We start from the raw sequence: 27,277 nt of genomic DNA, 5'->3' as shown, positions 1-27,277 counted from the left end.
TGTGTGGGGGTGGTTAATTCATTCATAGAATGCACACAGGAGAATGACCAACTCAGTTTCTGTCTCCTCACATAAAAATAAAGCATTACCATTATAAAGCACTGTGTGCCATGCACTACTGAGGTGTTCAAGCGCACTGCATATATCTGAGTGGATATCTGAGTGCTCCAGACAGTATTAGACTGCATAAAAGTTGTAAGTGCCAAACTTTTGAAAATTTTGGTGGCAAACGTTATTGAATTCATGAAAGACGGTACGTGTCTGTTAATAGGCAATAGAATTGCAAATTGGAAATGTAAATTGTAAATGTTCTAGTTAAAACAAGTTGAAAGGAAAACAGTTAAACTTTCCAGTAAGTGAGCTGGGCCGTGTGTGTAATGATGATTGTACCTGCTGCTAAAGTTTACAATAAGGTTCAAGAGAGCAAGAATACAGCTCCACCCATCCACTCTTTAAAGTTACATCTGACTGGAATGGAATACCAACTAAGGTGATATCACTCAAACGACCATTGTTGACTGGCAGTCAGGCAATGTATCCTAACAACTGTCATTTGACGTCATAAAAGAGCAAAACCATTCTTGTCTGGACATGCCTCCTTCTTTAGAGGCTAAATACTTTGGATCTTGCACCAAATTATCAGACTAGAGCTGTCCTATCTAGTTAGACTAGCATTTGTCCAATCTAATCATTGAGTATGAAATGATAAAGCCTGCTAGGGTGAGAGGAGAAACATTTAACACAATCTGAACAGTCCAGTTGCAATCGATTCAATACGCTGAGAATACAATAACCTGACTGAATGAGAATATTCACAGGCATATTTCTTGTGGGAAAAATTGATTCAGTTTTCGTACGTTTCGGTTTTCGTCAGACCTTTTGGAATGATTAATCATGAAAACCGGGGTTCCACTGTAGTTGAAAGGGAAACAAAAACTGGATCAACCCAAATTCCTTACAGTATTGGGGGGGAAAAGGGCAGAGGCTGATAAAAGACGTTACACTCCACCATTTCAGGTCTAGAGCATTACACATTAAGATCTGGTCAATATTTGCCGATAACTGCTGACAATTTCGAAGAAAAGAAAAAGGAGAGCTGATATACCAAGGCAAACACACCTTGTGCAACTGACGCATGTATGGTTTCGGTGTCTAATTTGACCTTTGCCCTTCCGGGAGTTCCCAGCATCTTCTCCCAGACCAGAGTGACCTCCTTCAGGCACGGAGTGATTTCCTCATAGTCCAGCTTGAGCCGCTTGTTTTGCAGGTCACTTTCTGAAGCTGCAAACATTGACACACACATATGATGCACATCAGTCCATGTGACCGCACAGGTGGGTATCATTTGTTATCGGCCCTGTGAGTGAATGTATTGCTTGTGAAACTGGGAACACCTGACTTCAGACTTTGTGTTAGTGGTTTTACGCACTGACAACATAGACCTCGCATCAAACATTCACATGTGTAAAACAAATGACTTTCATCCTTAAAAAAAAACAAAACATCACCAACATTGAAAGATTGGAAGGAACAGGTGAAATGGTTTGCCAATAGCCTTGACATGGAAATAACATCTGAAGCAGGACAAGCAGCATGTTTTTCCTCATACCAAAGACCATTATTCACAGCATCAGGGTTATTTTAAAAAGGAACACTGGATCACAGCTCTACAACATCCTGTGGCGGGAACTCACAATAATAGACCACAGGCACAATAGAATAGACCCAATCATACAGATGTGTGGACCAGGCCCCAACGTACTGAGTAAGAGTGTTTATTAATTAGGCTACTTGCTTTTGCAGCCATTAACTCTGAATTATCCCCCACACACCGCCTATAAAACAAATAGAAATGGACAACTTGTAAGTTTAGTTTGGTTTGGTTTGATTTTATTTGAACATGCATGCAGGTTACAATGGAAAACATCTCATGAATAATTTTACAGTTCCACATGGTCCAAAAGGAGTAGGAAGAAGCAAAGCTTATTTAATCTTACCACCATCCATTCCACATCTTGTATAGTACATACTATTCACCTGTATTCCATATAATAGTCCATATAATATCCATATAAAACAAGCATGACAGAACAATAAATATAATACTAAATGAATAAGGTGAAGACAAGCATAATAAAGAAAGTTCAAGACTCTTCTGCCTTGTATTTAGCAAATATCAACTGCTTGTATTGTTTTTTAAATTTGCTCATCTTGGTGCATTGTTTTAGTTCTTTGCTCAATCTGTTCCATAATTTAATTCGGCATCCTGAAATGCTGTGGGTTTTCAGCGTTGTTCTCGCATGTTTCAAGTTACATTTTTCCCCGAGGATCATATTTCTCCTCTCTTATAGAGAATTACTGTATGACATTTTTGGGTAACAAGTTATTGTTGACTTTTTGCATTATTTTAGCAGTTTGAAAATGTACTAAATCAACAAATTTTAATATCTGTGATTTTAAAAATAAAAGGGTTTGTATGTTCTCTATACGCGTTATGAATTATCCTCACTGATCTTTTTTGCAGTACATTGAGTGAGTGAAGATTGCTTTTATAATTATTGCCCCATATCTCCACACAATAAGTTAGATATGGTAAAACCAAAGAACAGTAAAGAGTGCAGAGTGATTTTTGATTAAGAACAAATTTTGCTTTCTTCAATATTGAAGTATTTCTCGCCATCTTTTGTTGTATATTTTTGATAAGAGATATCAAACTCATTTTTTGTGTGTGTGCTTTCCCCAGAACAAAAGGCAGTGGTATCATCCGCAAATATTACCAACTTTAAGTCCTTTGTCACTTTACAAATGTCGTTGATATACAAATTGAACAGTTTTGGTCCCAATATTGACCCCTGGGGTACTCCACACGTGATATTTAACCTTGCAGATGTGTATTCTCCTATCTTTACAAATTGCTTCCTGTTTTCTAGGTAGCTTTTAAGCCAATTCAAAACTAATCCTCTGATTCCATACCTTTCTAATTTTGTTGTTAAAATATTGTGATTAATTGTATCGAAGGCTTTTGTATGGTCCATGAATATTGCAGCTGCACACTTTCTGTTGTCTATAGCATTAGTAATTTCCTCTGTGATTTCAATCAGTGCCATAGAAGTTGAAATGTTAGCTCTGTATCTGTATTGACTACCTGCTAGTAATTTGTTCTTATTAATACATTTGTCCAACCTCTTATTAAATAGCTTCTCAATAATTTTTTAAAATTGGGGTAATAAGGAAACTGGTCGGTAATTTGTAAATTGTTGTTTGTCTCCATTTTAAAAAATTAGAACTACTTTAGCCGTTTTCATTTTGTTAGGAAAATTTAAAGTCTGAAATGATAAGTTACTAATATATGTTAACGGTTCTACAATTTCATTGATACCCCATTTTATTGTTTCCATTTAGATTTCATTACAATCAGTTGCATGGCAGAACTACCTGTTCTACTGTGCATATGACAATAAAACTCTTGAATCTTGATGTTTTTGCTTTAAAATTTTTGACAATGTCAGTGATTTCCTTTTTAGTTAGTTCAGTGAGAAACATGGAATTAAAATTTTTATCTATGGTTTCATTCCATTCCTCCATTGTCCAGAGTTTTGGAATTTCTTCTTCCAGTTTTGGTCCAATATTTATAAAATAATTGTTAAACATTTCAAGTACCTCATTCATATCATATCATTCTTCTAAGTTTCAGTTAGAGCAGTGATCAAAGAAGGTGAGGCTAAACTCTTCCTGTTTTTGACAACACCTTCCTCTCCACTTCTTAAAGCACTCTTCTCTTTTCATCATCTTGTTGAAACTCAACTCGCTTCAATTGCTGAAAGCCTATTTGTCTTGTCGATCACTCTCCTTTTCTCCTTCCGTGGTCCTCACTAAGTGACCAGCTGCATCTTGGCAGATGTGCTGAGAATGATATCATCACTACAGGACAGAAGACGAGAGAAGGAGGCCAGAGTCTGTTCCAAAATGCTTTCCTAACCCCCCAGGAAATAGGAGGGATATTAGCTGTTATGAAGCAACCGACGTGATTACAAGAGCTCCTCTGCACTAAAGGAAAAAAAAAAATGGCAAGAAGTGATGTGATGTCATTGCGATAACACTCCAACTGTAATGAGCTTAAGTGTGATTGACAATCTTCTTGTGTTTTGATACTTTGCCTTACTCAGGTTGTCAGTCATGCTATGTGCAGAGCAACAAAAGCATAAGAAAAGCAGTTGGGGAGACCAGGAAAGCGTACAGTGGATCCCCGCACATTTGAGATTCAGCTTTCACAGCCACTCATGCAAAAAAAAATGCCCCCCTGAACATATTGTAAAATCTGTGACTTTGGGTGTCCACCTTTTAAAGGCGGTGCCTGGTGGAGGACGTGTGACGGGGAGTTAGCTGTATCAGCTCAGGGTTGGGAGTCTGCATGGGAAGTGAATGGGCGTATGTTGTGTCCGAATGTGACTGTTATCACTGCGTGTTGTGTTACCACGTGTTAATAAAAACGATTGAAAGTGCATCAGCAGCTGTGTCTTTCCTTGACCACAAGTGGGGGCATTACAATGTAACACGGAAAGTCAACACTCTCAGGAGGATTGATGAAAGAACTTGATGAAACGATGAAAGAACGAGGGTTGGAACGTATCAGTTAGGTGGCGCTGCAACTTAACTACCATGAAAAGAAGGGCTCCACCGTATTCTGTGTAATGTCCCAAAAATACATGAAACGTTTTTTTGGACAAAGCAGATAGGCGTCACACCCAGAGTAAGAATAGACTGGCTATCTTATCAGCAAACTGGAGTCAAGTCCATCAAAACTGGCTCGGCACAAACCAATCACCTCTTGCACCAGCGCTGCATTTCTCTGGAAAACTCCACCCATGATAACACACAAAAGCACTCGACACTCCACCCTGGAGCTGACACACAAACACACACGCGCGCAAGGACACACACAGACAGTTGACCCATAAAGGAAACAGAGAGCCAAAGCAATAGGCTGCTGCTTTTCCACCACAACCAAATGACTCAACGTCTTAACTTGTTTCACATCAACCAAAGCCTGTGCCACAATCCATGTTTAATTGACAGAGTGAATACAGTCAATACTATAAAAGTGACAGAGAGAATCATTCCTTTTATGTTTAATCAGTGCACTTCTTTACTCAATGGCACTACAAATCTTAGTGCATGTTCCTTTTTGTTGTCTCTATTCTTTGATACAAGAATACAGCAGGAACTCAATAGTTGAATGTTCATGAAGTTGTAGTCGTCAAAAATTGACAATTTCTGGGAAAAATCTAAAAAATGTCGCACAAGGGGTGGCGTTGTGATATTACGTATATTATAGGGCTGTCAAATGATTAAAAAAATTAATCAAATTAATCAGTTTTCAAATTAATTACTCGAAATTAATTACTGGAACATGAGATGTTGACCACACAGCGATGCCCAACAGAGATTCGAACCCATATCGCCTGACCATGTGGCCAACATGCCAACCAGTAGGCCACCTTGCGGCCCCTTTCAGGTCCCTATAGGGCAAATAAAGTAAACTCCCAAAAACTGCTTTTAAAACATAACAGATTAATTTTGTAAACAGTTCTTTTTCACAGACTAGAGTTGTAGTTTTTCATACCGGACCGGTATGGCAAGGTATGAAAAACCAGCCAACTCGGGTAAAAAAAAAAAGAACTGTTTAGAATATATGAATGTTACACCAAATGAACCTCACTGGACTATAACATGTAAATATTTTAGTATTTTAAAGATATAGCATTGTGTGCTTGGTTATTAATATCAACTTTTCAGCTTTTTCTCATTACATTTTGCCTTTTTCTCCATTTTCGCTGCTCTTATAACAAACAAGCCACGGGCTGCAAATAGCACTTAGTCTGCACTGTGGACACCCATGCTTTTATAGCTTTTCGTCAGGGTTGAGCGTGTGACGTGACGTCGACTCTGTGAGCAAACAACGCTTGTCAATTATTTAGCTTGTTAACTTACTTTGCAGTGAGTAAACAATGTAACTAAACAGACAAGGAGAGGGTTATTGCAGCTTTATTGCAAATCTTGATCCAAAATCGGAGGAGAAAAATTTCCATTTTTCCCAATGTGTCAAAATTGACCCTAGAGGTTCCATTATACTCCTCTGGTTCTGAAGTGGTGTGTGTTGCACCCGTACTATGTATTGCTGAAATGAAATGAAATATTATTCCAAAGAGTGGTGGTGGAAAAAATGTCTATCGGATTGGAAGTCAAGCTCAACACAGACACACAACTGGCATTTCACACCATCAGAGAAGACTAAAACAACTCAACATGCTGTGGTATGTGTTAAGATACATGAGAGTGTGGTCACAGTTCAGACATGGCCCACGTTTAATATCCACCTTGCTGAATAGGCAATAATTGATATCTGTGTGATGGATGGAACCACTGCGTGCAAGTACAGTATGTGTGTTAATAGTTTGTATACAGTGGAGGTAGTCAGGGGTGTGGCACATACTTAGTATGCTGACACAAGCCAACTAGGTCAGGAAATAGGCGGGGCATTTAACAAACCCTTGGATGTGCCAACAAGTGCAACTATATGTCTATAACTAATTTGTGCTGAATTTCAATATTTAGGGACGGGGAAAAAAGGTGCACATTTGATTAACAATCTGACATGCGTGAGCACATCTTGGAAGGGAGGAATGCCAGAGATGAGATTTAGGCATCTGTTATATATACAATTAATACGGTATAATAAAGGTTGGTTGTGTAAACTTGTGTGCACAAATACTTGTGTATTGATAAGTATATGCATGCTCATGTGGGTGGAAAGCAAATGCTTTTATCCTACCCTTCATCCACTCACACCCTCCACCCATCCACTCTCACCCTGTAGCTTCTGATTCTCTCGCTCCATCCTCTGCAGGAGAATCTGCTGCAGGATGGCTTTCCTCCAAAGTTCCTTCAGCTCCTCTTTGGTCCTTCTTGTCCTCTCTTCGGGCACCGCTCTCATAGACGAGTCCAGGCTACCTGCACCAATTGCTTGGCCCCCACACACACGAACCCCATCTAGACAGTCTCCACGCTCTGAAAGACATAGACGATTATTATGGCATTAGACAACAAAGTTGTAGGTGTCCACTGCAGCAAAAAAACAAACAAACAAAAAGTCTGAATTCTGACTATTATAATTATAATAATGCCAACTGTGCTACAAAGAGAAAGATTCCGACTATATATCCATGTAGTTGCTACATAAACCTGTTACTACCGGAAAAACTCAGCTGTTACCACACAGACGAGGGCTAAAACATCTGCACGTAAGCAGCCGCCGTTTGACGACCACTCACCACCTGAAGCTCCAGTGTTCCACTGAATGAAAAAGCACCCCAAACCATGATAGACCCCCCTCCACTATGCCGGGTAGAAAACATCTCAGGTGGGATCTCCTTGTCATGCCAGTAACGTTGCAAGCCATCTGGACCGTCAAGGTTACATTATTTCTCAGCATATATTTATTATATATACACACACACTATATATATATGTAGTTTGTGTTTCCCCCACGTGCTTGTACGCATGCCTGACGTTCCTTTTGTTCCCTTTTTTTTTTTTTTTTTTAACCCCTGTCCTGTCCAGCCTTTAAAGCAGATAGAATTGTAGATCTAAATGCCGTCAAGTGCTCAACAGATTTACTCTGCCAGGGAGAAGTGTGATATACACTTCCCCTGTTACACAAAATTTAATTGACTTTGATGCTTGGGGGGGATGAGAGGGGGACAAAAAAAAAAAAAAAGAAAGAGAGACAAGAGACAAGGACAACAGCAGCAACAACAACAATTGTGACAACAAGAACAGAACAACAGAAACAAGGGCATGTTCCTAATGAGACTACGGATGGTGTGCTGGGGGATCTCCTCCCAGATCTGGACCAGGGCATCAATGAGCTCCTGGACAGTCTGAGGAGCAACCTGGCGGCGCCGGATGGACCTAAACATAATGTCCCAGAGGTGTTCTATTGGGTTTAGGTCAGGTGAACGTGGGGGCCAGTCAATGGTATCAATTCCTTCATCCTCCAGGAACTACCTGCATACACTAGCCACATGAGGTCGGGCATTGTCGTGGACCAGGAGGAACCCAGGTCCCACTGCACCAGCGTAGGTTCTGACAATGGGTTCAAGGATTTTATCCTGATACCTAATAGCAGTCAGGGTGCCATTATCTAACCTGTAGAGGTCTGTGCGTCCTTCCAGGGATATGCCTCCCCAGACCATCACTGACCCACCACCAAACCGGTCATGCTGAATGATGTTGCAGGCAGCATAACGTTCTCCACGGCATCTCCAGACCCTTTCACATCTGTCGCATGTGCTCAGGTTGAACTTGCTCTCATCAGTGAAGAGCACAGGGCACCAGTGGTGTAGTTGCCAATTCTGGTGGTCTATGGTAAATGCCAATTGAGCTCTACGGTGCTGGGCAGTGAGCACAGGGCCCACTACAGGATGTCGGGCCCTCAGGCCACCCTCATGGAGCCTGTTTCTGATTGTTTGGTCAGAAACATTCACACCAGTGGCCTGCTGGAGGTCATTTTGTAGGGCTCTGGCAGTGCTCATCCTGTTCCTCCTTGCACAAAGGAGCAGATACCGATCCTGCTGAGGATTGAAGGACCTTCTACGGCCCAGGCCAGCTCTCCTGGAGTAACTACCATCTCCTGGAATCTCCTCCATGCGTCCAGGTACCGCAGTGATGCCCTGGTCCAGATCTGGGAGGAGATCCCCCAGACACCATCCGTAGTCTCATTAGGAGCATGCCCCGACGTTGTCAGGCATGCGTACAAGCACGTAGGGGCCACACAAACTACTGAGAATAATTTTGAGTTGCTACAATGACATTTTGGCAAAATGGACCAGTGTGCTGCATCATTTTTTCACTTTCATTTTTGGGGTGTCTTTGATTTCCCCCCTCTATAGGGTGATCATTTTCATTTCTATCAAATTATGTGGCATCATTTTGTTACTAATACATCACCCACTTATTATCAGGAAAGATATTCAAGATCATTTTCCCTCCAGTTTAGATCTGATGTGTTTTCGAAGTGTTCCTTTAATTTTTTTTTAGCAGTGTATATATACTGTATATATATATATATATACACACATATATATACACACACACACATTTTTGGTTGTTTGTTTTTTGGACACAGATGGGTCCAACACATACCCAGAATAAAAAAATGTTGTGCGACTCCACCCTAAAGTACAGGGTGGATCCCAAAACCTCAAAATACCCCGTGTTGTCTGGAGGAAGGACATCAAGTGACAAGTGGTCAGATGGCACTTGCCTTTTTTGAGTTCACCTACATACTGTCAACACCATACACACACAATAGACACATAACGACAATAAAAGTCTTTGTGCCGTGTGAGGGTAATATTTGATGTATACCTTCTGGCTGTGTCAGGCAGCCTAAACAAACATCAGGCTCTTAACACACGTCTCTAAGAGAGACATGTATTTGTTAGACAAACACAGACTGCTACACAGCTTAAACAAAAGTCTCCAGCAATGTGTGCGCCCCAGTAAATGCGCAGAGGATTCTCTTTACAAGACAGTGACTCCCACACTTGCCATCTATAAAGTGTGTTTCAACATTTAGCATATATAGAATAAATGTATTCTTTTTTAACACATTATGTTTAATTTAATCAAATGCTGCAGTGCTAAATACAAATATTAACATAAATGAATGTGCTGAAACACAGAAATTAAATTTGTACACTTCACACAACTTACCACAGCAATGTCAGCGTTAACGTGAGGTGTTGCTTGTAGAAACAGTTTCTTGGACAAACTATAGGAAAATGTACGATTGATTATTATTTTTACATTAATTTTAATTCCAAGGAATGTGTGTTTTTCCACACAATTGCAAGATTTTTTTTTCGACACTCGTCTGATCTACATGGCCCAGACATGGACCACAGCGGAGAGTGCAGTTGCAGACGCGAAGTGGGATGTCTCTTCTCATGAGACATGCATGGGGGAGGCTGAATGTTGCATATGCATGAAGCAGAATACGTTTTCGCAAAAACTGTCAGGGCCCTCCAAGCGCATCGTTTATCTTGAAAATAAGAAAACAAAAGGCTAAAAAATAAGTTGATACATACTACTTAAAGACAAAATTTTGTGTTAATAGATATTAATATCAACATGTAAGCTTTTTCTCGCTATATTATGCTTTTTACGCTATTTTTCCCATTTTGCTAGTCAATTATTTAGCTAGTTAGCTTCCTTTGTAGTGAGCAAATTAAGGTAATTAAAGAGAGAAGGGGAGTGTTATTGTAGCTGGAACTGAACAATGCCGGCGTGTTTGATCACTCCCTTATCAAACCTATTGCTGTTCGACTTTTCTTCCATCTTTGTTTACACGCTTTACCTATCTGTCACTGGCAGCAGCTAGCTAGCTACCCAGAGTTATCCACCTAGCTTCTCGTCTTTGGTCTCCACATATGACTTTTTACCACAGTGTCATTTTAGCAATGCGGTTAGTTCAGAGCTCGTTTTTGTCCCACGGGAAAGTGGATATCACGTTCATGGGGTCCGTACTCATTTTTTCAAGTGTCACTGAACAATTTTGCTCTCTTGTTGTCAAGACAACTATTTGTGTGTAGTTTTTTAATGAATATAAACACTGTGTGTCCAGCCTTATGATGGTGATACTATGACAGAGGTCTCCTACCTCGCCAGGTGATTTTGAGTACCTCACAAAGGGTCAAAGAATATTTGCTTCAACATTTTGTAGTTTTTTTTAATTCGAACTGTTCAACTCAGACTTTATGCCTTTATATAATGACAATTGGCCACAAAATAGTATAAAGAAAATGATTTTAGAGTGGGGATTTGCTTGGTAAAAAAAGTAGTGCACAATATAAATGTTGCCAGTCATAAATAAAACGCAAATAGCTGACAGCTCTAATTGTGATGACAGTTGGAGACCCCTGCAACCTGGACACTGAATTTATTCTCTTTTAAGTTAAGCAGGGCAGATTTCTATTTAATAAATATATTTATTTGTACAGCAGAACTGGTAGAACTGTGTTAAAAGCTATACTTTACTTGGTCTCTGGTAATGTTTTAATGTCGAGATGGTCCTGAGCAACAGCAAATTGCGTATGTACAATAATAATGTCTTCTGAATATGATCATTTTAAATTTCTGTTACAATAATTTGCCATTTCTCATCTGGCAACATGGCACCTCATATGCACATACTGACATGGTCACGCATTATCTGTTCAGCAATACAGTGATATATTAATTACACAATGACGTATATATTAGCTTTAAAATCTGTACACCAACGAACCAAAACTAGTCGTTACTCAATGTCTTTCATCCCTTCTGCTTTTAAGCTGCTAAACTCAGACTTAACCCATTTTAAAAAATAATTGTTGTTTATATCTGTTGTACATATTTTTTACTTATTTATTTTGTATTATTTAAATTATCTTACGACAATGACTAATATTCCTGACTTGCTTCATTTTACTGTTTGTCATTAGTCTGTTGTGATTATGGATGGATGAATGTATGGCGGGTAACCTACAAATGAATTGCTCCTTGGGGATAAATAAAGTTTTCTGAAACCTGAAAAAGATGTTTTTCTTCCTTTTTTGTCAAGATGCTGCACCTCCTCTGAAGTCTCACACTTTGAAAATACCTGTACTGAATAAATGGATGTGATCTGGTGTCACCATTGTGACAAGTGATGCTACTCTCTTGAAAAGCAACATGATTTTGAAAGTGGTATTATGAAACAATTACATATTGATGCTAAATAACTAAAACACACAGTCCTGCAGTAGGGGCACAACCCTAAGTAAACACTCCAAATTAGACAGAACTGCGTCCTCACACATAGCATGCAGAGTGGGTCAACAAGGTTGGTGCTTTCCTTTTGGCGCTGTCTATGTGGACTGTCAACATGACCTTGAGACAAACCGCGCCCTCCCTAACACACAAATACACCGACACACCCATGATCTCATGTATGTATGCACAAGCATAAATAAATACACACCCAAACCAAGGTAGCAGGGTATTCAGTTGATACAAAGTCATTACATCAACTTTATAAAAACAGCAGAATAATATGCCATCTCAATACCATCACAGGTAAACGACTGTGGCTGAGTGTAATATCTCAGTTTAATCTAAACTTATTCTCTGTGTACATACAGGGTTGAGAAGTTACACTGTATTATCATACACTGTTATGGCACCAGACATCAGTGTCATTGGAGTAGGCAGGATGACACCGCCATAGTGAGACCACCGTCAAGCTTGTGTACACAGAAGTGACCAAATGTGCACATTTAGATGGTAATACGGGGTCTGGTAACAGATCTGTCAAACCTTTATGTTGTGTTTCAAGACAGATTGAAAATGAACAAATACCAAAATGATGCCTTTACTTATTTTTGTTGGTGCAAAATCTATGTTTTCCTTTTCTATGTGTGGAATATTTCTCTCAAAGGGGGTCAATTTATAACTGTCAGGTTTTCATACTGGTGGTGGGGCAGCGTGACAAACCCAACAAGATCATCTGTCAACAATTCCTCTGTCACACGCTCATTTATCCGCAAAGGTTGAATTGAGCCAACTGGACTCTTGTTTGTTGAAGATGTTTCACATTTTGCCCAAAAAGGCTTCTTCAGTTCAAAGTTTTAGGTGTGGAGTTTTTCGAATTATGGGTGTGTTCCCTTGGGGGGCTCACAATAGGGTTGTTGTTATTTTGGCCCGGCGTGGCTGTAAATTAATTATTCACACGATAAATCAAAATGAACATTTTGAGGAGCAATACAGCTCACGTTCCCAGAGCCACAGTTCAAATGTGGGAATATTAATAATGAGCGAGGTGAGCCCATCAAAACGAACAAGCCAGTATGCTAAATTTATTCAAAAGTGGTAGCAACATAAAAGTTAACAAAATGAACATTGCCCACCTCAAACATATCAACCTGACCCAGTTTTCCCATCTGTGAAAAAAAATACAGATCGAGATGCTGCGCTGAGATCAACGCTCACTGAGACATCTGGTCAGCAATATAAATAAAAATGGAACAGCGCAAAAATTGTGTGCGTTTACAGAAAGACATTGCAAAAGAAATGCTGCAAACGTTAGACAGTACAAACTGCCTATGAGAAAATACATGTCACAAAGGGGAATTCCACAACTTTCCAGAGTGAAAGATGACATATGAAAATACTGCATTATTATGATATACTGTGATTATTATTATTACTATTTAATATTATCATAGCATTAGTGGTTTATTTGGTCTCAAAAATGTGTAATCATTTAATGTCAGTTTGTGGGACAATAAACATTTCACCTGCATTGTTTTGTGACCCAGTTAAATTTAAAAAAAGTTTGTTTGTCGAGCCATATTTTTTGTTCATTGTGCTTTTCTTAAAATCAACGTTAAAATCTGGTCTCATCTCGTCTTGTGGACCCAATCTAGTGCACCGTCTCGTCTTGTAAATTGGGTGTCTCATGACACCCTGATTCATTACTGCACTAAATTCTGTCTATTTTTAATCCATTTTATTTAATCTACAATGTATTTACTTTACTATCCATTTTTTCTCATCTATTCATTGTATTATTTTTATCATCTAATTACTTTTCATCTCTTTGTTTATATTACTGAACAAGCTGTCCACAACTGTACTATTGAACATTTTCAGCCTTTTCATTCAAGATTAAACAAACTGGTAAACTGCTACATGTTAAACGCAGGAAGTGAACAACTTATCAGTAATATCTGAAAAACAGTTTTTAGACATGTTGAATTGTGTAAACATGTGATGTAATTTGTAAATTGTTTTACATGGCCAAAATAAACTAAACCACTACCATCATACTTACTCCCTTCCTCTCCACTAGCCACATATGCAACGCCATTGTGAGATGAAAGAGTGACACAAAGTGGAAGGATGCTATTACTGCATCATCGTCTAGATGGGAAACTAGAGTGTGTGTTTTAACAATGTAGATGATGCATTGGAATTATGGCCATTTTACTTGTGTTTGTTTAAATGAGGCTCATCTGTTTGTATTTAAAAAAACAGCAGCTCTTACTTCTTGTCCAGAGCTGATTCACAGTATGATCCACTCCAATATACTCCGGGTTGGAGGTGTACTAGAGTGTATACATACATACTAACTTCATTGGGTTGGCAGTATTCTTACCGTTAATATCTGGGTTTTTCTGAGGTGTAGCGACTCGCAGGAATATCTGCTGTCTCCAGGAATGGCGGTGGCGCAGAGGGCTTTCCTCAACTTCACATTCTGCACTTGATATGTAGAGGGCTGCTACATCACTAAAAGCAAGTTGACAGAAAGGTATAACATGACAATCCATATGCAGCAAAAGAGGGGTTCTATGAAGCATAAATCCCATTGTATTACTATGTTTGACACGGACATAGGTATGTTATTTGTTGTATCGTGCGTGTACCTGATCTTTGTTTCTGGGCAGTCGTTTTCTTGGACAGGGGCCAGGAATTGAAATTTCAAAAAATTAGGAACAGAGGAGGAGGAGTGGAGTCGAGCACGAAGTCCACTCAGAGGACTGAGGTAAAAGGGCGGAGAGGACGATGATGAAAAAGAGAGACACAGGCCCCATTCACACAGAGACACACTGCAATAAAGTACACTGTAGGTGGTGGAATGCTTGACAATAATGTGCAATGTTTTGGGAAATGAGGACAATTTTGGAATGTTTTAAGATGATTTGAACCTCATGTTCTTTTTCATCTCTCCTGCATTTCTTTGTTTAAACAGGGCCTCACATAAATACATGGAAAACAGGTGAAGAATGAAAAATGCTACATACAATTACATACACAGAAATACATATTTCACTTGCATTCACTGCTGATACTTGTATGCAGCAGTGCAAGTGAAACCAGGTGCAATATTCTTACCGTCTTTTACTGAGCCTTGCTCCGGTTGAAGGGGAGGAAGGAGGGAGCAGAGGAGAGGAAGATGAGAAGCAGTTAGGAGCAGGAGGAAGGGCAGTGTCGGATGGTATATGTCTGAGAAGCAGTGGAAATATGGAGAAGCAGAAAGCAAGGAGGAGGTTAAGCACAGTGCACAGCTGTTGACCACTGAAAAGGGAACCAGGGGTGTCAAGAAAAATATACTTTGACCATTCAACACTGTGTGATTTGGGGTGCTTCCATTTAATTTCTTATAGCACTACCTATAATTTGTTTCTTGACTAATGTTTGGTTATGGATTAATTTTGCGGATTATCTTTTTGCCTGCTAGAAAATTATATGGACAGTACGACAGTTAGTTAATTTAATAAATGGCGCTATAATATTAATAGAAGCATGTGTATTTCAAGATCATGATCTGGCTTCAATGTCCTTGTGTCAGTGTGAAAAAGCATATGAAATGCCTTGTTGTAGTTGTCACCTGAGGAACATTTAAAGCAGTGACCCAAACCTCCTTAAAGCCAGTGACAACAGGCTTCTGTAGTGATTTCAACTAAAAGTTTCACTTGAGTGATCGCTGAAGCAGTTTCACGTGATTGTTTTACGCCCAGTTGATGGACTGATAATCCCATGTCCTTTCCTTTCATGTCACCCAGATGACACAAAATAATTATGTGTTTCTTACTTGCTCTGGTGTGGCCTGTCAGTGCTGACAGAGTAGTGTCGTAAGAGCTTGGGCTTTGAAGCGGCGGCAGGGTCCTGCTGTGGCGTGTAGGTTAAAGTGCGCGTTGGTAAATGATCTGCTGAGGTGGGAGTAGAGGGATGGCTGAAGGTGCTGGCACGTTTGCGAAAGCTCTGCGACTGACCGTCACCCAGTGACGAGGAGGCAGGGGACGGAGACGGAGAGGGCGAGGGGTCAAGGCGCTTCAAATCTCCTGTTGAGTTGTGGCACCTGAAGCGAAAAGGAGGAAAAAGGGTATTTGAATAAAAGTAATCCATTGGAACATCAGTGGGCTGTTTGTGAATGAGGGTCATTTTGTTTCAAGGTATTAACCTTAGTGGGCTGGTGGGTTGCACCTGGGCAGGGGCAGGGAGGGGGTCATCTAAGCGGGACTGGTCCTGGCCAATGACAGACGAGATGGAGGAAACACTATTGCTTCTTTCACTGTTGCCCCTCTGAGCGATGGCCTTGGTGCTTCCCTGACAGCAAACAGGCCAACAATCAATGGAAGGTTTTCAAAAATCGACGACTACCTGCTGTTTCCACATGTAAAATATAACTATAGTATTTACCTTCCAGATGCCCTCTAAGGACTCAGTTAAAGAGCGCTTGGCTCTACTCTTGAACTGTTCCAGACGCTGGCGACTGCTACTTTGTTGCTGCACTTCAACAGGAGCAGAAGGTGCCTCCTCATTCTACTTCCACACACACAAAGACAGCAGTGTATGAGATCCTTTCTAACAACAGAGCATAAGTGAGATGTGAGAAGATAAAATACACAAATTACCTGTTTAGTGTCCATAGGCAGTGTGTGCTGATGGATCCTCTGTCTCTCTTCATACAAATTTCTCAAAGATGACACAATAAGCTCATTTTCTTCCTGCTCGGTCTTAGCATGAGACCTCTACAAGCAAACAAGCGCAAGCATTCCTTTCAATGGAAGTTTGCAGCAATGGCAGCAGTCTAATTTCAATAATTAAAAGGTATCTTATACTGTATGTCACTGCTTTGATGAGGCATAATATCAGATATAATTTCTGGGGTGGCAGAGCCATGCACAGCAGTGTTTGTGTTGCAGTACAGCTAAATAACCAGCAGATGTCAGCCAGAGCATATTTCCCTACTGACAGACAGGACTAGGAAGTCGTGTGACTACTATCATGAAACTATAATTCCACAGCAGATACATCACCATTGTGTTTTCAAAGACTGCAGCTTGATCATGGTTGTCCAGAGTAGCCAGGTGTCTCTGAAGCTCCAGCTTGGTTTTAGATGCATTTAAACCTAAGTAGCAATCCAGAATGAAACCACATATAGTCTCCCGCAGTTAGGGTAAAGCACAGTTTGTATTTTACCTTCTATTCTCTCACACAACCTGTGGAGCTGCAGCATGGGGCAGCTGTCACACTGTTGGGTCTGGGTTTTTGCATTCTGCTGCACAGCTGCTATGGAAAACGCCTGCTTCAAGGTCAGCATGATCTCGTCCACCTAGGACAACAGCAATTTTTCAATTTTTTTTTTTTTTTTTTTTTTGCCACAAATGAATGTAAGCACCTTTATGAGGTATACAGACACGTTTGCACAAACAGTTGCAGTTTCTGTGCCATAAAGTGAAAAAAATGCCTTGTTCAAAAATGCATACATGGAATTAGGGATTATTGTGGCTATTGTGATAATTCAAAAATGCCACAGTGTTGCCAACTTGGTGAATTTTTTGCTATATCTGGTGACTTTCCAATCCCTCTTGATGACATATTTTCTCAAAAGCGACTAGCAACAAATGCCTTATTTATATTTTAGTTCATATAGCCATTTTTATGATTTAAAATGCTGAATTTAGGCAAAAATATGCAACATTTGCTTAAATGACTAATAACAGGCAGTAGTCGACCATGAAACAGCGATTATTAATTAATGAATATATTTTTGAAAGATAGTGATAAAGTGAAGCAAGAAGAAGTACAATAAATCAAAACTGATCATTATCAACAACTTATGATTCTGCACATTGATTCTTACTAGATAGTGCAGACATACCTACTGATATCATTGCATATAGGTGGTAACAGTATATTCAAACTCAGAAAAAAAGTTACACAAAGAATGAGAAAGTCATGGGTGTTTTTAAGTTAAACACACAACACAATCATCCATCCATCCATTTTCTATACCGCTTCTCCTCTTTAGGGTCGCGGGGGCATGCTGGAGCCTATCCCAGCTGACTTTGGGCGAGAGGCGGGGTACACCCTGGACTGGTCGCCAGCCAATCGCAGGGCACATATAGACAAACACCCATTCACACTCACATTCATACCTATGGACAATTTAGAGTCTCCAATTAACCTAACATGCATGTTTTTGGAATGTGGGAGGAAACCGGAGTACCCGGAGAAAACCCACACACGAACGGGGAGAACATGCAAACTCCACACAGAAATGCCCAGGGGAGAATCGAATCCAGGTCTTCCCGATCTCCAGACTGTTACTGTGTTGGCCAACATGCTAACCACTAAACCACCGTCGGGTCCACAATCACATGTTCACAAACACAATTATTTGTTGTTTTGTTCATGGTCAATTGTGTTTAACCTTGTAATCCAAGGTATTGTTAGAAATACTGGCATATACCCAACATTCTGTTCAGCACAACATGAGTCAGTGGGAAATACAGATTTAACACATTTGAGTGCCGTAGAAAAACACCCATCTCACCAGTGATTCATCCGTACACTGAAAGATATAGCAAACAAAGTGGCAGCTTCCTCCTTCCACTGTCTCCCTGCAAATGAAGCCAAAGTGGTCCACATGGCGAATACCCTAGCAAGAGATTACCAGGTATGTAAATGTACAGAACAGGTCTTTATATCAAATAACATGTTTGCATGGAAAAAAACAAAAGGTGCCTACTTGTGAGCAGAAAGAGATTTCACGGAAACTCTTCTCAATTGCAACCTTCTTAGTGTCCGGACTAACCAAAAAGATCTGTGACCTCCCCACCTACAACAAAAAGATTAAGACATTGAGTATGCATTCCGATCATGGAAAAAGCAAAAATATACATTTAATGAAACGCCCCAGGTATATTATGTATGTGAGGGGTAGTAGCACTGGCCACATAGACAATTTGAAAGTAAGTGAACTGCAGTGATAATACAGTACATAGCAGCATAAAAGTGAGTCAGAGCACTGCACTACCGCTGATGAATGACTACATGACCAATATAATCTTTTAACATTTCTTTAAAAAAAATACCAAATGTGTTAAGTGCCAGAGTTTCATTTCTTCCCTGCTCAGATAGTTCCACTCCAAAGGATGTCCCTATTCAAAACATAATTAGAGCATGAGTCACTATCACTGCTGAGCCTCAAGAGGTCATTCAGTGGTTTGTAATGAGCTAGTGATCTCATGTCTGCAAGTCCTCCATTGCCGTAAAGGAGCTTGTTTGGACTTCCCTCTTCACTGTTCAGATCTATTATATAAGCATAAAAGCAACTCATCAATTCTCGCAGAACACACACAGAAAAAGGAGCAGATGTTAGGTGATGATATCACCACAGTGAGGTCACTGTGTCTGCTGTCTACATCCTGGAGAAGGATGACTTACAAACAGGGTGAGTGCTACGTCGCTCTGCGAAGGTGGGCAGCAATGGGCTCTGCTGGTTTCCTGAGTCAGTGTTAACCATTTCCTGCATGATCGATAAACAGGAAAAGCCCAGCTAGCAGGGGTTCACTGAGGCCAAATAAAGGTCAACGGGGAGATTGTGACCTGGCTCTTGTTCAGCAGCAGTCAGCATTAGCTCAGGCTGAGTCATGCCACTGCTTGCCGTTTGTTGTTCTTTCCCATTTTTGTCGACTGTATAAAAACTTACTGATGCAGACTGAGCATCACACCATTATCATGCATTATCTTTTTAAATGTACCATGTAAATATACTAAAAATAATGATTCATGATCAGATGCTAGGGGAGGCTGTTTGTGTCACATGGATGTATTGTAAATGACATCTGTGGCACCTCTATGGGTGTTGCTCAAAATGCTTTGGAAGACATGCTTGCATACATGTAATACAGATAGCCTGAATGTTTTATAATCTGAAGACAAATGTCAAGAAATTATGGAAGTCCTAGCCATGCCCCTGCAAAGACGTTTTGCTTGATGGTGTCCATGTTTTTGAACCACAAACTTTTGCTTGTCAGTCCCTATAAAGTTTGTACCAAATTTGGTGGTGATTCGGCTAAACATCCTAAAGTGGTAGTGGGCATTGAACTGATTTAATAATAGCATCTGTAAAATAATAGCATAGGCAACACAGGAGCGGTGCATAATTTGCCAAATTTCTACACCTTCATGTGCAGCAAGCGGCTCAGGAGAAAACCATAATGCATTTCACTGGGCATCCTCCGACTGGTTCCAATTGTGATACTGTATATGGACATGAAGGTAATTCATATTAAAAAAAAAAAAAAACTCGCTGAAATAAAAATGGCATAACATTTTCTTTAACACACTTTTATCCCATGTTTAGATTAACGTACTATCCTAATATATCAAAATAAGACTGTGACCCGTGGCCTCAATGGAGCAGGTGGAAGAGAAGATAACTCCCAACGGCTACCAAGGAAAGACAGCCAAAAAGGAGCTTAAGACGGTCAGTTAGGGGCTCTCACTGTAAACCACGACACTGCAATTAGCCATGAAGACACTCAGAGACCAAAAATCAACATACTGTAAATGGTGCTCGCCTAGTGAGTATCCACTAGGCAAGGGGTCGCCGACCTTTACCATCAAAAGAGCCATTTTGCCTCCTCTTCCAGTAAAAAAAAATAGCCTGGAGCTGGAAAACATTACACACCTTTTAAACTTTCAAAAGTATTAACCTGTGGGAATCTTTGTGGTCCGGTCCTCAGCTGCACGGTTGAACATCTGGCAGAGTCCCCCTTCAGAAGGAGTTTTGGCTCCCACCTCCAAGAGAGCTTCGACCATGTTCAGAGGGAGGCAGTGGACACTGAGTCCGAGTGGGCCATGTTTCGTACCGCCATTGTGGAGGCAGCTGATCGGATCTGTGGCCGTAATGTGGTAGGTGCCTGTCGTAATGGTAATCCCAGAACCCGTTGGTGGCCATCAGCGTGAAGGATGCCGGCAAGCTAAAGTAGGAGTCCTATCGGGCGTTTTTGGCCCATGGGACACCGGAGATAGCTGACTAGCGGGCCAAACGGTTTGCAGTTCTGGCAGTCGCCAAGGCAAAAACTCGAACGTCAGAGGAGTTTTGGGAAACCATGGAAAACGACTTCCGAACAGCTTTAAAGACATTCCAGACCACCATCCACCGTCTCTCAGGAGGGGCAAGCAGTACACTGTCAACACCGTGTATGGTGGGTATGGTGTGTTGCTGACCTGCTGTGGACTGGTGGAAGGAAAACTTTGAAGACCTCCTCAATCCCACCGACACCTCTTCCAATGAGAAAGCAGTGGCTGGGGACACGATGTGGTCTCTCCTATCCCTGTGGCTGAGTTTGCTGAGGTGGTCAAAAAGCTCTTCAGTGACAGGGCCCCAGGGGTGAATAAGATCCATTCGGAGTTCATTAAGGCACTGGATGCTGTGTCAACTCTGCAGAGTTGACACAACTCTGCACCATCGTATGGACATGTGGGGCGGTGCCTCTGGATTGCCAGAACAAGGGTGTGTTCTAACTATTGTGGGATCACACTCCTTAGCCTTCCTGCTAAAGATTACTCAGGGGTTCTAGAGAGGAGGATCCATCGGATAGTTAAATCTCAGATTCAGTGACAAGCACTGTCATCCGCGAGAAACTCAGAATAGAACCGCTGCTCCTCTGCATTGAGAGGAGCCAGATGAGTCGGCATCTGGTTAGGATGCCTCCTGGACGCCTCCCTAGGAAGGTGTTCAGAGCACGGCTGATCGGTCGGAGGCCTCGGGGAAGACCCAGGACAGGTTGGAGAGACTATGTCTCTCAACTGGCCTGGGAACACCACAGGGTCCGCCGGGAGGAGCTGGACGACGTAGCCGGGGAGAGGGAAGTCTAGACTTGCCTGCTTAGGCTGCTACCCCTGCAACCAGACCTCGATTAAGCGGATGAAGATTATTATTATTTTATTATTAATATTATTTTTAAAATACATTGTACCTGTTACAACACAGAATTCCACTAACAGAAGTGCAGAGTGCATGTGTAGGCGTACTTTGAAATAATTTATACAATGAACTATGTAGGCCTTATTAAGTTGTTCCTGTATTTGTGTAAAATTAAAACAATACATAGACAACTTAACAGACATAACATAAAAGCCCATCAGAGTTCACATATCTGTATATCAGAGCTGTGTGCTCAATATTGTTTGTCACTTGACTCATCACAGGCAATTGAATATGCTTACACTGAATTAATGTCATCAATTTGCCTACTAGTGAGGTTTGTTGCCATTCTATTGGTCCTGTCATTGACTGTCTTTGGAGAAAGAGGCATTTCTTTCATTTTCTGAATCATTTCCTGTTTATTTTTTTTAATTCAGAGAATAGATGCTCTGATATTTTTATGAACGATTCTTTCATGTATTCTCCATCTGTGAACAGCTTCCCCTCCCTTGCGATCTCATGTGCAGACAACACTAGCAGGTGTTGTTGTGTTTGGAGAAACCATCCACTTCTAGAAAGTATGTTTGCTCTGCTCAAACTTCCATAGCAGTAGTTCAGTGTTGAAGAAAAAAAAAATTACAGAATTTGGCGTGGGAGCCACAGCAAGAAGCTAAAGAGCTGCCAACCCCTGCACCAGGCGGATGCAATGCCGGGCTGGTCCTCCTGGTACACTTACCAGGAGTACACTGATCATGTTGCATTATTACGAAAGCTAAGTAATGAATACAGTATTTTACTAGGACCTTACCGTAAATAGCATGGTCCTGTTCTCCTGCAGGCTGGTGGGTTGCACCCCAGGCGAACGAGCGCTGGTATCAGTAGTGTTGGCATGAGAGATCTCTGGTGAGAGTCCATTCTCGTCCAAGGCCTGCAGAGAGGGGAAGCTGGGATCTCGTTTGAACAGGAGTGGTCGTTTCCCGTTGGTGGGGCTCCCGACAGCACCGTTCCCTACTGCGGCACTACCCAGTCCATTGGACTGGAAGGCTAATGCCCTCTTCAGCCCACCAACTAACCCCCCACTACTGTTAATCCCTCTTTTAGTGGTCCCTGAGCCCTGAGCTATCTGGCTAAACTTTTCAATGCATTCGTCAATTAGTGCAGGCGGGGCCTTCTTGTGAGCGACACTCACACGGCCGCAAAATAGCACCTCAAACTTTTTGGCAAAGGTCGTTGGGGACAGGACAGAGTTGTTCGCCACAGAACCTGCTGCGGGAAGGGAAGGTAAATTGAGGCAAGCTTCAGACGGCTTGGTGCCTCCGGGGTCTGCTGAAGTTTTGTTGGGAATGGTGGGCATGTCATCGTTGCGAGCGGAGCTTTTACCAGCCTGCCTGAGTGTACTTATGATCTCAGGGACCTGGGGAAAAAAAACAAACACAAAACACTTACGTTAGGTGAACTCAATGGTCTGAATTTGATCACATCCACTTAAACTCTCAAGACACAACTTTAAAACTTTGTTATAGCTTGAGAAGATACAATGAAAACCACATCGTGTTATTAATCTTTTTCAAATGTGCTGAACATTTCCAAAAATCACAATGATTGGCAGCCCTGTACACATTTTCTTTGCATGAATATATAATTTAGGGATGAGTGATATGGCCTAAAATTCATATTGCGATATAAATTGCAGCTTCTTGTGATAACAATATAAAGAGGAACCTTAGTTAGTGTCAATTTGTTTCAAAAAGGTCCAAATCAAACAGAATGGTACTCCAACCGAATTATTTTTTCCCAATAAGAAAAAATATACATGCACACACACTGGTGTGAAAAAGTGTTTGCCCTCTACCTCTCTTCCTTATTTTTTTGTCACACTTAAATGTTTGAGATCAAACAAATTTTAATATTAGTCAATGAAAACACAACTGAAAACAAAACGCAGTTTTAAAATGACACTTTTTATTATTAAAAGGGAGAAAAAAATCCAAACCCACATGGCCCTGTGTGAAAAAGTGATTTGCCCCCCCTTCCCATGTTAAACACAAGTGTTAATAACAAGTCTATCAGACTGGAAAAGGTTATAAAGCCATTTCTAAAGCTTTGTGACTCCAACAAACCACAGTGAGAGCCATTTTCCACAAATGGCGAAAACATGGAACAGTGGTGAACCTTCCCAGGCGTGGCCGGCCAATCAAAATTACCCCAAGAGCGCAGCAACGGCTCATTCAAGGTCACAAAAGACCCCACTACAACATCCAAAGAACTGCAGACCTCAGTTGCCTCAGTTACACTTTGTAAATAAACTACAATTAAATGTAGGTAGTCAAAAAAATTCAAATAAAATAATAAAATAGCTCACCTCTCCTTTCTTTTTGTTAAAGTAGATTTAATAATGCTGCAAGATAAATCCACCTGTGCTATCATAACTCTGCACTCTCAATTTATACTCTTGACAGGACACATTTCTATAATAAAAACATTTAAATGATTTTATTTTGTTAACTGTGTTGTTTTGAACTAGAAAATATATTATTGAACAATTCATTTCCCATGTATTATTAGTTTTACTCCAAAAGAGGCATCAAATTAAATTTAGGTTTGTGTCAAACAGTACAAAATGTACGTTTGTACTAATATTCACATAGTACTTTTGGACTAAATAGGTCAGGTAACAAAAAGAGGCTCAATATTTTAAACACTCACTTTAAGTGAGTGAGCAACCATTTGCCACTAAATTAACAGTTTGCAATATTGTCGGCTCATGTTCTGCTGGTTGTGGAAAAACGTTAAATAAGTTAATAAATAATTTAGGTCATAAAAAAATTTGTCATAATAAAAACAATTGCAGACGCAGCAGTGGAACAACAGCGGCGGCAGTCCAATGCAGCCCACCACCACAGCTTCACAAAATGCTAGGGGAAACCCTGTATTGTTAGTATTATTTATTATTATTAGTTTTTATTTGCTGTGTGATGGGTTTAGAATTCTTTGTAAGATGACACCGTGAGTCAGACTGTTATATAGAGTAATGACCTCCTGCGATTTCCGATGGTTTGACAAATTCCTCGAGAGCACTCTCATAACTCGTGATTGGCTTCTGCTAATGAATGAGCTACTGACTTGAGAGCGGCACCGTATTCAAACCATTTAGTCGTAGTTCTGAAGTATAGGAGATGTAAGGAGATTAGACATGGTCATAAATTAGCTGCACCACTAGATTGCACTATATTGTCATTAATTTTTTTTACATTTTATAATGTTAAAATCTTGTCTCGTTGGTCCAATCTTGTGTATTGTCTCGTCACACCCCTACTAGCTACACCACATGCAACTGGAGGAAACTGGTGCCTGAGCGGCTCACACAGGTGCTGTTTACCTTCATCTGATTCCTCATGTGTCCTATGTATGTCACAAGATTATTGACAATAACAACAGTCGCACACAAACCTTTGGTCGTCACATGCCTGTGCAGGCTGACCTTGCAACATCGCACCAACAGAATGGAGGAAGTGGTTTTGGTTGAGTCACATGAGTGACGTCACCGATGTGCAATACCTGAGCAGCTCCTACAGCTGCTGACTGGTTTTTGCCAGGTCCTGCTGTGCCTTGTCTGGGCATGGAAGTTTATCTGTCTCTATTCAAAGCAACAGCAGTCCTGATATAGCTCTGATCAAACGTTAGGAGACATTAAGCTAAAGCATGTCTTACACTGAAGTTTCCTTTCTGCTTGTTTTTATTGGTGTCAACTGTTAACAACTAGGAGTGTGACAATATCTTGATATGGCGATATATCGCAATATTTTATCTCCCGATCGATTATCGATATGCACCCGCCAAGTACTGATAGTTTTGATTTACATACGTTCGCTATAAACTGCCTCACTCATTATTAGTTCCTTTTGTGCAATTCCTTGGCGGTCCGCTAGGGGCCCGCCTCGCGGGAGCAGCGGGAAAGTCGGTGGAAGTTGGCAGGCGAAGTAAAACACACACAGGAGAGAACATGGCGGGCACGAGCAAAAGTTGAAAGATGCACCGGCAGCCTACAAGTCAAAAGTGTGGATGCAATTCAGGTTTTACAGGACTGATGGTGAAACAAAGCTGGAGAAGGACTTTGCTATATGCAAGAACCGTTTCACAAAAGTTAAGAATACTGGAAACACAACGAATATGCACAGCCACTTGCAGCGCCATCACCTAGAGCTAGTAAGCCAAAAAGCCGTGGCTGTTAGCCTGCCTCCTGGGCCTGGCCAGACCAGCGTTGGGGCTCTACTTTAAGCAAAACTCCCTTTCAACTCCCCCAGTTTTTAAGGATTCCATGCTTTATTTGATGTCACTAATAGATGGTCACATGGCTACAAGAACATGTGAAATTCTCTTTTCATTGTGTAAAGGATCATTTTGATGATGGTTATCTATCCAGTTTCTAGAGCCAACATGGCACATACATATAGCCAAATAACATGACAATGGAATGTCTGGAATAGAATAGAATTGTTAGAAAAATGAGAAAGTCACTATATTATATTATATTATATATGGTATTATTCTTATAGGAAAATATTACCGGACATGGTTGTGGTAGGTTGGGTTGATATCAACGCCGTTCTTCTTGTGCGGTCTGAGTGGCCATTAGTAATGTAATTGCATGAGACGTGATGTCAGTCATGTTATGTGGCTTTATGTGTAGCTTAGTACATGTGTGTACAGGATGTAGTATGCCAGGGTCGTATCGTATGTACAGTACATTCATATTTGTGGACCACAGTCCCAGGGAGATTTATTTTGGGTTCCACAAAGATGATTTTGAGCAAAAGAACACGAAATGCATTGTCAGTATGAAAACTGTCGTAACCATCCAAAGCACATTATGTAAATGGAGCGTTGTTGGCGATTTTTTTGCATTTATCGTTATCGAGGTAAATATGCCCAATTTATCGCAATATTGATTTGAGGTCATATCGCCCAGCCCTTATGGTTAGTCAAATTTACTTGATACTGGCAAGTGAGTGTTATTTGACATTGCATCCTTAAATCTTACTTAAATCGTGTGCGTGCAAATACTTAAAATATATTTAAGTAAATCTTGTGAGTTCTTTTTTTCAGTGCACGATTGAGCCATCCACCTGGGTTAATTCTCCCCTACACGAATGTTCCTTCTCCTCACGATGACAATATTCATTCACATTATGTCAATTTCCACGAGATTCCGCGTTAAACAGTAAATTCCGTTTTTATTGGCCAATTCCGCAATTCCAGTACCGCGGAGACCATAGGGCCCCTAACTGTAGTTGTGACATGAAAAAGGAAGGACGTTATTAGGGGTGTCCCAATGCAACTATTTCATTTCCAATCCGATACCGACATTGCAGCCTTGAATATCGGCCGATACCGATATTGATCGGATATCAGCACAAATCCTATTACTTAATTTGTAGTGTGGAATGTTAGAAAAGGCTTGATCGAGTG

General features: G+C 40.7%; 1 protein-coding gene across 5 annotated transcripts in view; it reads right to left on the bottom strand.

The window, feature by feature from the left end:
• tbc1d1 (TBC1 (tre-2/USP6, BUB2, cdc16) domain family, member 1) overlaps positions 1-27,277 on the bottom strand; it is a 49,338-nt gene that overhangs the window by 11,312 nt on the left and 10,749 nt on the right. For 2 of the 5 annotated variants that reach the window (XM_054778650.1, XM_054778654.1), the window contains 14 exons: positions 22,617-23,222; positions 18,620-18,709; positions 18,425-18,529; positions 17,068-17,200; positions 16,905-16,996; positions 16,500-16,616; positions 16,285-16,407; positions 16,046-16,191; positions 15,677-15,943; positions 14,977-15,087; positions 14,508-14,621; positions 14,240-14,370; positions 6,871-7,068; positions 1,120-1,281 (listed from right to left, as the gene is read on the bottom strand). In XM_054778650.1, the coding sequence (XP_054634625.1) occupies positions 1,120-1,281; positions 6,871-7,068; positions 14,240-14,370; positions 14,508-14,621; positions 14,977-15,087; positions 15,677-15,943; positions 16,046-16,191; positions 16,285-16,407; positions 16,500-16,616; positions 16,905-16,996; positions 17,068-17,200; positions 18,425-18,529; positions 18,620-18,709; positions 22,617-23,222 (2,395 nt within the window). The remainder of the gene's footprint in view (positions 1-1,119; positions 1,282-6,870; positions 7,069-14,239; positions 14,371-14,507; positions 14,622-14,976; positions 15,088-15,676; positions 15,944-16,045; positions 16,192-16,284; positions 16,408-16,499; positions 16,617-16,904; positions 16,997-17,067; positions 17,201-18,424; positions 18,530-18,619; positions 18,710-22,616; positions 23,223-27,277) is intronic. The other 3 variants (XM_054778651.1, XM_054778652.1, XM_054778653.1) reach the window with 3 other exon arrangements.

The sequence above is a fragment of the Dunckerocampus dactyliophorus genome, chromosome 6 (genome assembly GCF_027744805.1).
Source record: "Dunckerocampus dactyliophorus isolate RoL2022-P2 chromosome 6, RoL_Ddac_1.1, whole genome shotgun sequence".
Lineage (NCBI taxonomy): Eukaryota > Metazoa > Chordata > Actinopteri > Syngnathiformes > Syngnathidae > Dunckerocampus > Dunckerocampus dactyliophorus.
This window is presented reverse-complemented; position numbering and strand designations above follow the sequence as displayed.